Below are 15967 nucleotides of genomic sequence, written 5' to 3'. Positions count from 1 at the left end.
AAAGGAATAAAAGGGACAAGTATAATTATAAACCCACAGTATTTATTGTAACCTTAGACTACAGTGACCAAATACTAAAAAGTAGTGAAGAAAAGCATATTTAACCTTGTGATGTAATTTGGCTTTTCACTGCTTTTCTTTATCATTACAACAACAATTGTATTTGCATAGTGCCTTTAACATAGTAATACAACCAAGCTACTGCATAGGATAATTTAATTTTGACACTGAGCATATAAGGGGACATTAAGACAGGTGACAAAAAGCTTGCTCAAAGAGGTATGTTTTCAGAAGGGAGGAAATTAATGAGTATGGTTCAAGTCAACTGAAGGCATGGTTGCCAACGTTGGAATGACAAGAAACAGTTAAGGCGACAAGAAAAGGTCAAAACTGGAGCGTGCAGAAATCTGGTAGGGTTGTAGAGTTGAAAAGGGTTAGAGGCAGCAAGGACAAGGAGGGGTTTGGCAACAAGGGCAAGAATTCTCTGATCAAGGCATGGCTGGACCAAGCAACGTAGGCCAGCAAGCACAGCAGTGAAAGATGCACAGGAAATGGAGTTTTTCGTAAGCTCATGGTTACAAAGCATAGAAGACGTTAGAGCAACCAAGAAAGCACTGGAATAATCTAGTCTAAAAGTAACAAAAGCAAGGTTGAGGGTTTCAACAGAAGGTAAGCTGAGGTGAGGGCAAAGACAATCAATGTTATGGAGATGAGCGCAGGCAGTCTTGTGATGGAAAGGATACGAAATGGGAAGTTGAGATTAGAGTCAAACACATTGCCGCAGTTGCAAGCAGAGTCCAGCTCAACCCAGACATTGGCCCAGGAGAATAATAGGTGTTGAGGTGATTAAGCATTACTCAAAGGAATTATAAAAGTGAAGGTCAAAGCTAATTTGTCATAAAGTAAATATATTCACACATTTTGGAATGGCATTGCACAGGGTCACAAACCAAAGTGGAGTTAAGAACTTATGTACTCAAAATAAATGCTTCCATTATCAGAATGAATGGGTTACATTTTAAGAGATAAATCATTAATTAACTGCAATTAAAGAAACGGTCTCTAAGCAGTCTTGCAGACACCACCACTGGCAGAGGAGGATATATTACTCTGATAAATTAAATAGGTAGTTCCCAGTACAAATGTGGACATCAGAATTTACAAGGGTAAAAGCTGACCAGGCGTGCAAAATATATTAATAATCCAAAAATTGAGTTTATTAGTTTTAACAATACTCTGCGCCACCAGGCAAGGTGGTGGAGGCGGACACACTGGGAACGTTTAAGACTTATCTAGACAGCCATATGAACGGAGTGGGAATGGAGGGATACAAAAGAATGGTCTAGTTTGGACCAGGGTGCGGCGCGGGCTTGGAGGACCGAAGGGCCTGTTCCTGTGCTGTATTGTTCTTTGGTGTAACAAAAATATAAATGCCAATATATCATAATCATAATACATGCTTGGAGCTACCAGAATACTGACATAAAAACATTTTCAAACAGTTAATAACTGCATACAGTATAATTTTGTTGTACTAGGTTTTGCAAAGAACCTTAAAGCAGAGGTAAAAATTTAATGCACTCATTATTTCAATCATAGCATATAATAATGCCACATTATGTATTAAATTGGAGCTATATGCCATAATCAGAATTACTAAAATTTTACATGCTTCCCATTAGTTACTACTAGTACTAATTTTGTTTTCAAGATTTTGCCACACATTTTAGAGAGCACCACAGTAAACAGATTCAGAGGAGGCAGTGGTGTGGTTGTATTGTCGCTGGATCCATTACCTTGGGTTCAGAGGCCCAAGTTGATGATGTGCAGACTCGTGGTCAAATCCCACCATGACAGACGGTGGAGTTTGAATTCAATAAAAATCTGAAATTAAAAGTCTAATGATGACAATAATCAATTGTTGTAAAAATCCATCTGGATCACTAATATCTCTTAGGGAAGGAAATCTGCTGGATATACCTGGTCTGGCTTCCATATGACACCAGATCCAAGTGGTTGACTCTGAAATGGCCCCAGTAAGCCATTCAGTTGTATAAAACCAATACAGAAAACGGTATAAGGAAACAAACTAGAGGGAGCACCTGGCATCAATCTAGGCACCAGAAATCTTAACAACAGTGGGGGGCTTGTCTCAAAATTAGGACTTAAGAACATAAGAAATAGGAGCAGGAGTAGGCCATCTAGCCCCTCGAGCCTGCCCCGCCATTCAATAAGATCATGGCTGCTCTGAAGTGGATCAGTTCCACTTACCTGCCTGATCCCTATAACCCCTAATTCCCTTACCGATCAGGAATCCATCTATCCGTGATTTAAACATATTCAACGAGGTAGCCTCCACCACTTCAGTGGGCAGAGAATTCCAGAGATTCACCACCCTCTGAGAGAAGAAGTTCCTCCTCAACTCTGTCCTAAACTGACCCCCCTTTATTTTGAGGCTGTGCCCTCTAGTTCTAGCTTCCTTTCTAAGTGGAAAGAATCTCTCCATCTCTACCCTATCCAGCCCCTTCATTATCTTATGGGTCTCTATAAGATCCCCCCTCAGCCTTCTAAATTCCAACGAATGCAAACCCAATCTGCTCAGTCTCTCCTCATAATCAACACCCCTCATCTCTGGTATCAACCTGGTGAACATTCTCTGCACTCCCTCCAAAGCCAATATATCCTTCCACAAATAAGGGGACCATACTGCACACAGTATTCCAGCTGCGGCCTCACCAATGCCCTGTACAGATGCAGCAGGACTTAGTTATATGCGTGAAATCATAACTTACAAATAATTAAATCCTGTCCCAAAGTGGTGTACAATCAGGGAGGAGATGCCTTGGGTGTCCTCAACATTGTATGCAGACCCCATGCTGGCCCATGGCATCAGGTCAAACATGGGCAAGGCAATCTCCTGCTGGTCACCATATATCTTTCCCCTTCAGCCAAGGAATCAGTACCCCTCCTTGGTGAACATCATTTGGAGAAAACACTGAGGATGGCAAGGGCACAGAATGCATACTGGGTGGGGGATTTCAATGTTCATTACCAAGAGTGGCTCTGTAGCACCACTATAGAGCATGCCGGCGGAGTCCTAAAGGACTCAGTTGCCAGACTGCGTCTGGAGCAGATGAGGGAACCACAAGAGGGAAAAACTTACTTGAACTCATCCTCATCAACCTGCCTGCCGCAGGTGCATCTGTCCATGACAGTATTAATAGAAGTGACCACAGCATTGTCCTTGTGGAGACAATGTCCACATTGATGATACCTGCCATCATGTTATCTGACACTGCTAAATAGGATTCATTTAGGTCAGATCTAGCAACTCAAGACTAGACAACCATGAGATGTTGTGGGCCTTCAACAATCTGTAACCTCATAGACTGATGCATCCCCATTAACAACATGCCTGAGGATCAACCCTGGTTCAATAAGAAGAATGTAGGAGAGCATGCCAGGAGCAACAGCAGGCATTCCTAAAAATGAGGTGTCAACCTGATGAAGCTTCAACACAGGACAACTTGCATGCCAAACAGCATAAGCAACAAGCGATACAAAGAGCTAAGTGATTCCACAACCAATGTATGCGATCCAAGCTTTGCGATGCTGCCACATTCAGTCCTGGAACAATTAAACAACTGAGTTCCACAAATGTTCATACTCTCAATGATAGGGGAGTAGAGCACATCAGTGCAGAAGGTGACGCTTAAGCAATCTTCAACCAGAAGTGCCCAGTGGATAATCCATCTTGGTGTCCTCTGGAGGTCCCCAGCATCAGAGATGGAAGTCTTCTATTAACTTGATTCACTGCATGTGTTATCAAGAAATGATTGAACGCACTGGATGCTGCAACAGCTATGGGCCCTTATAATATTTCAGCAATAGTACTGAAGACTTGTGCTCCAGAACTTGCCACATCCCTAGCCAAGCTGTTCCAGTATAGCTACAACACTAGCATGTACCCAATAATTTGGAAAATTGCCCAGGTATGCCCTGCAGATAAAAAAAAAAGTACAAATCCAACCCAGCCAATTACTGTCCAATCAGTCCATTCTTGACAGTCAATAAAATGATGAAAGGGGTCATTGACAACACTATCAAGCGGCACTTGCTTAGCAATAACCTGCTCATGTTGCAGTTTGGAATCAGGCATGATCATTCAGCTTCTGACCTCATTACAGTCTCAATTTAAACATGGGCAAGAAGAGTTGAACTTCAGAGGTGAGGTGAGAATAATGTCTCTTGTCATCAAGGCAGTATTTGACCGACTGTGGCATCAAAGAGCCCTCAGAAAACTGGAGTCAACGGGAATTAGGGGAAAGTATGAACTTCAGTGGGCCTTCCACCTACTCTAGGGACTTTGGCATTTTTCAGCGAGGAAATGGTTTTCTCAACTTCATTGGGGTGGCGAAGAGGGCAAGCCAGACAGAGTATTGAAGAATGAAATCATAGAAATCATAGAAACCCTACAGTACAGAAAGAGGCCATTCGGCCCATCGAGTCTGCACCGACCACAATCCCACTCAGGCCCTACCCCCATATTCCTACATATCTTACCCACTAATCCCTCTAACCTACGCATCTCGGGACACTAAGGGGCAAATTTAGCATGGCCAATCAACCTAACCCGCACATCTTTGGACTGTGGGAGGAAACCGGAGCACCCGGAGGAAACCCACGCAGACACGAGGAGAATGTGCAAACTCCACACAGACAGTGACCCAAGCTGGGAATCGAACCCAGGTCCCTGGAGCTGTGAAGCAGCAGTGCTAACCACTGTGCTACCGTGCCACCCAATGAAGTTGAAGGCCTTCAAATGAAAGACAAAATCTCAGTTGAGGAGCTTTTCAAAATGTTCTCCCTAGCGAGCACCGACTGTCTTCCTGGTCCTTGATGAGCTCCCAGCTTAGCTTAGCTCTCAGCTGAGTTGGCCCTAGAGTGTCTGCATAGTGCTGAATAAACTATGCATGCCACTGGTATCCACAAGTTGCTGGTATCCCATGCTCAATTCTACTTACCACATGTTCTTTATGTCACAGGTTCAAACAAGTCTGTGTCATCACAGCAACCCTTCTATTTTCCTTTGTTGCAATATGGCACCTCACCATCCTCAGACATAGAGACAATTCACAAAACAGATAGGAAAATGTTCAACCTATGCTGCCTTCAACTAAAACCAAAGTCACAAAGTTGTTGAGCTCCAGTATGCAAATCACACTTGTGCGTGTGCTCACTCAGAAACGGAGCTCTGTTCACCGAAGGATATGCAAAAATGAGTCTTTCACTAAACACCTGGAAAACAAAGATTCTCTTTCACTGTTCCCACAGCAGAACATCTTCCCCATCAAATAAGATCAATGGCTAGATCATGGAAAACATGGAGCATAACTTGGGAGCCACCTCTGAACAAAAGCAGATATTGACCACAAAATTCATCATTGTCTCCAAAGTGCCAGCTCTGACTGTGGAAAACAGTATCTGAGGACCTAGGTCTCAAATCCAAAACTAAGGTCATGGTTTACTTGGCAGCAGTGATCCCTGTGCTTTTTTGTGCTTTGCAGACTTGGGCAACCTACAATAGGGCACATCAAAGCAGCAGAGAAGTACCCTCAGTGTTGCCTTCACACGATCCTCCAAATCCAGTGGGAAGAAAGGCAGGTCTGACAGTAGTGTTTTCTCCCAACCCAACATCAAGGCATTAATCACTCATCACAAATTCCACTGGTCAGGACATATCGTTTCTACATCTGATACCACTCCCAAGGTAACTGCTCTACTCAGAACTTGGTCACAGTAGTAGGCTCCCAAGAGGACAAAGGAAACACTTTAAGGATGTTCTCAAAGTAAAGCAGCCCCAATGAGATCAAACATCCCTGCCTACTCATGATACTTCGTAGCTTGTGACTAATTAAAATGGAAAATGTTCATTTGGGAAGGCACTGAAAACAAAGACTTTGTCAGGAACAGCAGATGCTAAGTCGAGACATCAAAGACACCACACAAACCTCCAAACAATTATCTGACCCTTCAAGTACCACCTTCCCCACATGTGGCAGTGTCTGCAGATCACGTTTTGGACTAAGAACTCATCGAATCAGTGGAAATAAGTCACTCTCAATCCAGAGGGATTGCCTAAAATGAGGAAAGCTACAGGAAGAAAAGAGAATGATTGGCTAAAGATTATGTAATATAAACAAATATAAGTGATTGCATTTTAATAGATACTTGCAAGATAGAAAATAATGAAATTGGAAGAATAAGCATCGAGAGAAAGGTGCAATGCAATTGGCACAACAAAAGACATTGATGGAATGTTTAAAATGCAAGTTTACCAAAGGGATGGTTGGAACAGAGTACAAGAAAAAAAAATAGGTGAGTAAAAAAACTAATTTTGAGAGAAATTAATGTGTTTTTGGCAGACATAGGCAAACTACAATTGGAATGAGCATTAAAGGAAAACAGTGATTTCAGGATAATCCTCTCATCCTTCTGGGCAAGAGGAAGGAGAAAATCAAAACTTATAAAATTGTCAGAACTTTCATCATGTCTTTCGAGCCAATAGCTTTACCCTTCCTACAGTACAACATTTCCAATTTCTTCCCCAGACAGTTTCTCAGTTCAATCTAATTTTAATTTTAAATAAATAAAGTGAAAATTGACAGCTAATGCTGGTCTTATAAGTCAGTACTCAGCCCACTCATGGTTTAAAAAGTGATTTGGAACTGTAAGTGCCAATGAACGGACCACATGCTGAATGCATGACCTTCTCCTTACTGTAACAACACATATCCAGCTCCATTTGAATGACGAATACTGGTCATAAGAACATAAGAAATAGGAGCAGGAGTAGGCCATCTAGCCCCTCGAGCCTGCCCCGCCATTCAATAAGATCATGGCTGATCTGAAGTGGATCAGTTCCACTTACCCGCCTGATCCCCATTATCCCTAATTCCCTTACCGATCAGGAATCCATCTATCCGTGATTTAAACATATTCAATGAGGTAGCCTCCACCACTTCAGTGGGCAGAGAATTCCAGAGATTCACCACCCTCTGAGAGAAGAAGTTCCTCCTCAACTCTGTCCTAAACTGACCCCCCTTTATTTTGAGGCTGTGCCCTCTAGTTCTAGCTTCCTTTCTAAGTGGAAAGAATCTCTCCACCTCTACCCTATCCAGCCCCTTCATTATCTTATAGGTCTCTATAAGATCCCCCCTCAGCCTTCTAAATTCCAACGAGTACAAACCCAATCTGCTCAGTCTCTCCTCATAATCAACACTCCTCATCTCTGGCATCAACCTGATGAACCTTCTCTGCACTCCCTCCAAGGCCAATATATCCTTCCGCAAATAAGGAGACCAATACTGCACACAGTATTCCAGCTGCGGCCTCACCAATGCCCTATACAGATGCAGCAAGACATCTCTGCTTTTATATTCTATCCCCCTTGCGATATAGGCCAACATCCCATTTGCCTTCTTGATCACCTGTTGCACCTGCAGACTGGGTTTTTGCGTCTCATGCACAAGGACCCCCAGGTCCCTTTGCACAGTAGCATGTTGTAATTTTTTTCCATTTAAATAATCCAATTTGCTATTATTTCCTCCAAAGTGAATAACCTCACATTTGTCAACGTTATACTCCATCTGCCAGATCCTCGCCCACTCACTCAGCCTGTCCAAATGTCTCTGCAGACCTTCTACGCCCTCCACACGATTCACTTTTCCACTTATCTTTGTGTCGTCTGCAAACTTTGTTACCCTACACTCAGTCCCCTCCTCCAGATCGTCTATATAAATGGTAAATAGCTGAGGCCCCAGTACCGATGCCTGCGGCACGCCACTAGTTTCCATCTGCCAACCAGAAAAGCACCCATTTATTCCGACTCTCTGCTTCCTGTCGGATAGCCAATCCCCAATCCACGCTAACACCCTACCCCCAACTCCGTGTGACCCAATCTTCTTCAGCAACCTTTTGTGAGGCACCTTATCAAACGCCTTTTGGAAATCCAAAAACACCGCATCCACCAGTTCCCCTCCGTCAACCGCACTAGTCACATCTTCATAAAAATCCAACAAGTTCATCAAGCACGACTTTCCCCTCATGAATCCATGCTGCGTCTGCTTAATCGAACCATTCTTATCCAGATGGCCTGCTATTTCTTCTTTAATGATGGATTCCAGCATTTTCCCAACTACAGACGTTAAGCTAACCAGCCTGTAGTTACCCGCCTTTGGTCATTGATAGGATTTCCAATTACTTAACACTTGGACAAACTGTATAATGGAAACACTCAGAATTAAATACTCAGGAACACCTCTCTACTTTTAACACCACAATTTATGACCTCTTCTCACCTGTATTGCAGGTATGATAAATTTCCTTCACTGACTTTTTTCAAAAACTGAAATCAAGAGATAAAATACTAAATAGAGTCAATATACTTACACATATAGATAAGTACCACTAAGACAATGCAAATTGAATCAGGAGCTAGTTATTTTGAGTTTGCCTTCAAAAAAGTGGCTGAATACTTTAAACTTTTAAAGTGGATCAGGTCCAAACTATTTAAACGTTTTCAAAGGAAATGATTGAAATTAAGAAAACATGAAATATTATGAAGTTTATTAGATTTTGGAAAGCCTCTAGGGCATTGAAAAGAAGAAAACATAAAAGTCATAAATGATACCCAGAAACTAGGCCAGTCATTTTAACTTGTAAGAGAATTTTTACAAACAGGATCTAGTAGCAAGGATATGGTTTTACTTGCATTTCTTTCATTGGTGATTTAAGTGAACTCCCCCTCCCCTCACACAGGAAACTTATCCACATAAGCCAAAAACAAATCCAAAATATAATTTCTCTGTACCCAAACTAACTCAATTTGCCATGTTCTGTTGACAGAATTCAACACACAAGTCAGATATTCAAAGCTATAAACTACCTTAAGAAAATACGGAATACACAAATATAAGAAACCTAAAAACCAAAAGGACGATAAATTATAACACATCACTAATTTTCATTTTGCACCGAGTGGTATGATCAGAGCTCTTGTGACTAGCCAGAGCAGAGCATTCCCTGTATCAAATAGCATCTGGCTCACCAGTCTTTTTTTTAAAAAAACAGATGTCGAGCAATATAGGATACTTCATGCCAGAGCCTCAAGCTCGAGTCCAAAATGTCCACAGAATTTACAAGCAGCTCCAACTATTTGTACTCTCACAAGGAGTACTGAGAATTGGCCTTAAAAAGACAGTTGAAGGTTCCTTCATTTCCAAGATGCTAAAATGCCAATGAGTGGTGTCAAGAGGCTACACCAGGAGCATTTAAATGAATTTTCAGGATCTTCCAAAATCTATATTTTTAACTCCCATGATGTTAAGCGCTTCATTTCCTGGAGTTACCAATATTATTTTTGCCCTGATCAAATCAAACAATATTTCAATCAAGTGTTCAATTAATAATAAGTTATCATAGATGAAACGATCAGATTTAATTTAAAAACAAAACTTCACAAATAAGGTCAATTTAGAAATTGCAGGCTGTGATATGAATTCCAAGCATCTAAGCTGACGAAGTCACAATATAATAAACTGGATGTTTTTTATTCAAATAAACCATCTAATTAAAACAAACCAATCCAGTTCAAGACATTTAGGCATTACTGTTCAAGAAGCAAACAATTTAGACTCTTGCCACAGGAAATGGATCTGGAAAAGTAAAGCTTGATAATCATCAAGGGCACAAGAAGGGAGAGACATGCATGTTGGAGCTCTTTGCAGATGATAGGCAAGGGAAATGCAACATACATTTCCACCTAGTCATTCATTTCTGTTATGGAATGATGATTCCAAGTTGTTTTTGAAAGAGACAGCAAAGGTAAACGATAAAGAAACAAGACTAGCCATAAAACTACAAAGAGTTACAACTGGGTAGCCTCAACCTCTTGATTTCGCTGAACGTCTCAAAAACAACACTGACAGAAGATGCTAAAATGGCAAATAACAAGAACTACAAGATTCTTCAAGAAATCTGTATCACAGTTTGAAATGCAGATTATAGATGAATGTCAAATAATAAACAGGGGAGCAAGAAGATAGAGTATGTTGAATGGAACACTCATGAAGCTCACTGGTCAGGAAAGGGTGGCTCAGCTTGAAAATCATAAAACGTGCTGTTAAGCGCATGTTTAAAAGGAGGCACAACAAAGTAGCTTGAGTCAGTGTACAAATCAAGCGATTTGGCAAGTAGTATCTGTGGGTAAATTTTTATAGTAAGAAGTTTGAATTCCTTTGGTTGCGTAGCAGTAGCTGAGCACAGGTCTAAGAGTGTGGATCCAAGCTCAGGTGTGTTGGTTGAGAGGTCAGTCGATGGACGGGAAATCAAAGAGTAAGGTGGCATTCAATGTCTTCCACTGTATATAGTTTAACTCAAATAAACAATTTTGTTGACGCCAAGGGGCTATGCACTCAAAGAAAAAGTAATCAAGGAAGCACCAGCATCTCGGAACATGTTAGAACTTAAATCTTTTTTGGGTATGGTTAATTACTATGGCCGGTTTACACCAAGTCTTTTAACATTACATCTGCTTTTAAAGAAATATCAATGTTGGTATTGGAGCAGGCCACCAAAAAAGCCTGAGAAAGTCAAATTTACTTTACAATCTTCAGATTTGCTAGTACATTTCTACTCCGAGATAATCCTAACATGTGATGCTTTGTCCTATGTCATAGGGGCACTGTTAACTCATGGAAGACAGTGTAGAACGGCCTGTTACTTTTGCATCATGAACTTTAACTGCTGCAGAGAGAAAATACTCCTAAATTGAGAACTATTCAAACTATTCCAACTCCACAAAGACGAACTGAGCTCTGAGGACAGAGTGTTACTATGCGGGTCTACAGTAGTGGTTCCAGGCCCAGCATGAGTTTTGAAGAATGAGGGGGATCTATTAAACCTATTAAATCTGAACAGGATTAGACAGAGTAGATGCAAGGAGGTGGTTCCTAATGACAGGGGAGTCCAGAACCAGGGATCACAGTCAAAGAATATGGGGTAAACCATTTAGGACTGAGATCAGGAGAAATTTCTTCACCCAAAGAGTGGTAAGTCTATGGAATTCTCTACCACAGAAAGCTGTTGAGGCCAAATCATTGTATGTTTTCAAGAAGGAGTTAGATATTGCTCTTGGGGCTAAAGGATCAAATGACATGAACAAGTTACTGAGCTGGATGATCAGCCATGATCAGAACAAATGGCAGAGCAGGCTCAAAGGGCTGAATGGTCCACTCCTGCTCCTATTTTCTACAATTCTATATTTGGGACTACTTCAAAAGTAATCGATACAAAATGAGTGAAAGAATGAATGAATTAGATTTCCCAAATACCTTCGCAAACGGACAAGATAGCAATTTACCTCACTATTTCCAAATAATGAGATGTTATCGAGAGGCTCAAAACCATCCTTACCTATTTCAGCACAGTGCTGGAGTTGTCTGTGATCAAATAATCCATTCAGAAATAAAGAGAGGATAGGAAAGAGAGGGGAAGTAGGTGAATTAAATTTGGGATTTTTACAAACAGAATGAAAATAAAATCCTATCCACTGACTTTAAGGGTCAAATCTGAAAGAGGCGTGAACCATCATAACTAAGCTCTTTAGTTGACTTGGGCTGTAAAAATGTGCACAATGCAACACCAATTTCATCTCAAAAGCTGGGGAGAAAAAGAAACACATTAATGCAGAACAACATGTTCTTTTGAGTCTGATGCCCATCTTTGGAATAGCATTGAAAAGGGTCGAATGTTCATCTGGCCTTGGTATTTATAGTCTGGGGTACAGGTTAGGTGGAAAGAAAGCTTAATTCTCAACACCGACACTACTTGCTTTTATGAGCAGAAAAATATTTATACAATACATTCAGGGATACTACCTTCCACTGGATTCAAGTTGCTTACACTTTTTCTGTTCATAAGTACTCTATGTCCATAAAGTCATAGAATCATAGAATTACACAACACAGAACAAAGCCATTTCACCCATCAAGTCTGTGCTGGTTCTTTCAAAGAACAATCGAGTTAGTTTCACACCCCCTGTTCTTTGCATTTTTCTTCTACTTATTGAATTCCCTTTTGAAAGCTGCTATTGTGTTTGTATCCAACACCCTGACTATTCAGAATCTAATCTCACAATGCATTTGGTTCTTACGACAATCACCTTCAATCTTGCTCTCTGGTTATTGATCCTTCAGCCATTTTTTACTCTTTAAACACCTCTGTTGGATCTCTTAACCTTCTCTGCTCAGAGAAAAATTACAGCTTCTCCAGACTACAAATGTATCCCTCATCCCTGAACCATTCTAGTAAATGTATTCTGTACTTTCTCCAAAGCCTTCACGCCCTTCCTAAACAGCTGAGCATTTTAAGCTGGGACTATTCTAAACATCATGCTGATGAAGAAGTCTCGAGCTGAAATGTTGGGCGTGATTCTCTGGTCTCACTCATGGTGGGATCCGTTTTGAGTGAAAAAGTAAAATTTGACATTCCAGCCAAAAACTCTGTTCACACTCAGTGGCACCGTAAACTCACAGCCATGACTGAGGATGGAAGAATTTGGCTGTTAACTCTGATTCTCTCTCCGCAGATGCTGCCAAAAACCTGTTCTGTATTTAAACCCCTTTTTGCTGTTTTTTTATATTTGAGAATTATTTTGTTTCTAAACTTTATAAGTTTTACATTATTTTATCATAATTTTCTGGCTGTTACACTTTGCCTTCCCATATGCTTCATTAACCTGCTTTGTCACTTTCAAAAATTGGTGCAAAAGCACCCAAAGTCATTCTGTTCTTCCCCCCTCCCTTTAAAATTAGACTATTTACTGTGTAGCCTCTCCACATTTTTACTACCATGTCAAATATATTCAAATGATCTCACTGCTTGTAAACTTTGTTGAAGAAGGGAAAGGGTTAATGGTTTTTTTTGTACTCAATGTATTTTGTGCCTAAAAGGTTGAACTTTGTATCTGGAATGTATCATAAACATAACCCTTCCTTATGGCTAGTCACCCCTTTGTTTATATTGCTCCTGGTGGTAGTATAAGCCATTTGCTCATGTCTTTCATCTTTAACTTTTAGTAGCACAAGCCATTTGTTCTTGGTTTCATCTTTAACTTTTAGTAGTATAAGCCATTTGTTCATGGTTCCCTTGCTTGTTTATATCATTCTGATAAAACAGACAGTTAAATGTAGATGTAGGGTTGAAAGTCTTACTTTTCCCGTAGGCTTGTGTATGATTTAAACAAAGGAAGCAGCTACCAAATGGTAGAGTGCAAGAATGGCCGTTTGAAGGAGGACTCCCACTGGGACAGCTGCACTCGTACTCAGTCACTTCAAAGGAAAAGCTGCGGGAAGAGCAGGGGACCAGAGGTGGCACCTTGGCTACAACGACCAGGAGAATTGTGCTCTATGACCCAAGGATATCAGATAGTCTCTAACCATGATCCAGAGACTATCAGAAGCTGTTAAAGGAACTATAATTTACGATCAAGGACTGTTAACTGGACGTTGCTTCATGGCTTGTATTGGGAACCCTGATGTATAAATATCCACGCTTCTTGTGTTCAGAGAGAACTTTGGCTTCTGCTTTCAAGGGGTCAAGTTCTCCCTCAAGCTTGTGAGAATAAAGCCTGACTGTATTTTGACTCATACCAGCCTCAAGAGGTATATTTACCGACTTCATTTGTAAACAATTTTCAGCATGAAGTCTTTCTAATCAATTTGTCTGCGTGTTTGATGCTAATTTCTACATAATTCTGTAACTGCCTTACTCGAGCAGTTGGATTTACTCTTCATTTCTTACTTCACAATATTGCACAGTCGATGCAAATTCCTTTATTTCCCCTATAATACCTCGTACAAGTGTCAAATAGCACATGCTATCCTGAATGCCACTGCAATCAAATAGCTAAATGAGAGTATACTGTATTAAATTTCTTAAATAAACAGAATCAGTTTTTTTACAATGAATAAAGTATATAATTATTCTACATTGGGGAAAATGACTAATATGCCCAAATTTTGAAAAACTGTTTGAAAATATTAATGCAAGATTTCTTCTCCAGCAAATGTTGAACATTCTAGTTTACATAATATAGTTTGCAGCAACACCTAAAGGCCAAAAGTTTTATTTAGACAAAATAAAGATATATCATAAAACTTGTGATTTTTTTCCACATTCGCTACACAACATTAAGACAAAATATTTTTTACAAAACTGACATGACTGGCTGCACCTAATCATAAACCTGTTTTCAATGGACTCATTTATATACATTTCATTAAGTACATGATCTATAAGGAAAAAAAGTAAGACTGAATTTCCTCGTCAACATTTGCATCAAAAAAGTTATGTAACTGATCTTGGATTAGACACATCAAGCATAACTAAAAGATTACTACAGTTTTTAGACAATGGGAGTCAAATACATTATTTGTCTGTACCGTAAACAAGCTATTGAATACCACAACATTTTTGAGTTGCAAATTCATATTTTAAAAATTATTTTATTTTGGTTTTAGCTTCTCAGCTAAGTTTCCACACAGCCACATGGCATTTCTTTGACCATTACCTGATGCACTCCTAATCTACTCAACTGAGGGGCAAAGTATTTCTATGCTGCAAAGAAAAATCTTCAAGTTCATTAAACATTTTATTTTCTGGAGGATCTGGAATGAGATGTGGCATACATTTAAGAACAATGCATATTCACCTTCTTTCTTTGCAAATCTTTCCTGATCGTATCTGTTGTATGCTGCTGGTATAGGCTGTTTATTTCGCAGTGCTGGATCCTGCAACACATAAAATTGGACACTGAAGCAAGAATTATAAAATTACTCTTTTTCCAAATATAAAATGCACAGGAAAAAAATCAAAGTGGAAGATGTTTAATAGCCGGCTGTCGGAGATGAGCAAGGAACCGCTAAACAAATGTACAGCTGTGAAGACTATTATTTGGGTATTAATTATGAACTGCATTTTTAAAACTCAACAGCTATCTAACGTGACAAACAATAGTTTAAGAGATAGTTATGGTACAGTGTTATAGGATATGAAGGAATTAGCTCATCTTTATGGATGCACAAATCATTATCAGAATAGTTAGCATGTTTGCCATGTCAAATGAATCCACTTCCCATGCTTATTTGAGAAAACTATAGCACTGCATTTATCTTTTATCAAATTGGGTTACAGTATTTCAAATAGGAAATTGCCAATAAGAGTCTCTCAGTACTATAACAGTTGAGATGCAGATTACATACGCACAACCAACACAGTACCAATACACGTAAAGTCATGGAATTGTACAGCATGGAAGGGAGCCTATTTAACACTTGTGATATTGTTGACTCGATGGAAGAGCTGCCCAAGTATTCCAGCAGTTTTTCCATAACATTTTAGTCTTCTTCAATTACCTTTTGAAAATTCTGATCTGATTTGACCACTCTTTCAGCTAGTACATTACTGACCTCAACGTGTGGGAAGAAATTTCTCATTTCCAACCTAGTTCCTCTGACAATCGCTTGAAAATCTATGGCCATTCAATGCAAACCCACTTATCAGAGGAATTAGTTTCTCACTAATTGCTTAATCAAAACCCCTCATAATTTTGAATACTCTTTTTCAGTCTCCCTTTAATTTTCTCTATTCAAAGACCAAAAGACCATAAAGACATAGGAGCAGAATTAGGCCATTCGGCCCATTGAGCCTACTCCGCCATTCAATCATGGCTGATATTTTTCTCATTTCCATTCTCCTGCCTTTTCCTCATAACCCCTGATCGCTTTATTAATCAAGAACCTATCTATCTCTGTCTTAAAGACACTCAATGACCTGGCCTCCACAGCCTTCTGCAGCAAACAGTTCCACTGATTCACCACTCTCTGGATGAAGAAATTCCTCCTCA

The 15967-nt window shown here is 40.0% G+C and overlaps 1 protein-coding gene across 1 annotated transcript in view; it reads right to left on the bottom strand.

Annotated features, from left to right (window-relative positions):
- Positions 1 to 15967, bottom strand: part of cdc73 (cell division cycle 73, Paf1/RNA polymerase II complex component, homolog (S. cerevisiae)) — a 333544-nt gene that overhangs the window by 249819 nt on the left and 67758 nt on the right. The window contains exon 9 of the mRNA XM_078218135.1: positions 14774 to 14852. Coding sequence (XP_078074261.1) covers positions 14774 to 14852 — 79 coding nt within the window. The remainder of the gene's footprint in view (positions 1 to 14773; positions 14853 to 15967) is intronic.

Source organism: Mustelus asterias, chromosome 8, assembly GCF_964213995.1.
Source record: "Mustelus asterias chromosome 8, sMusAst1.hap1.1, whole genome shotgun sequence".
NCBI lineage: Eukaryota > Metazoa > Chordata > Chondrichthyes > Carcharhiniformes > Triakidae > Mustelus > Mustelus asterias.
The sequence above is the reverse complement of the archived record's forward strand: the minus strand, read 5'-3'. Positions and strand labels throughout refer to the sequence as shown.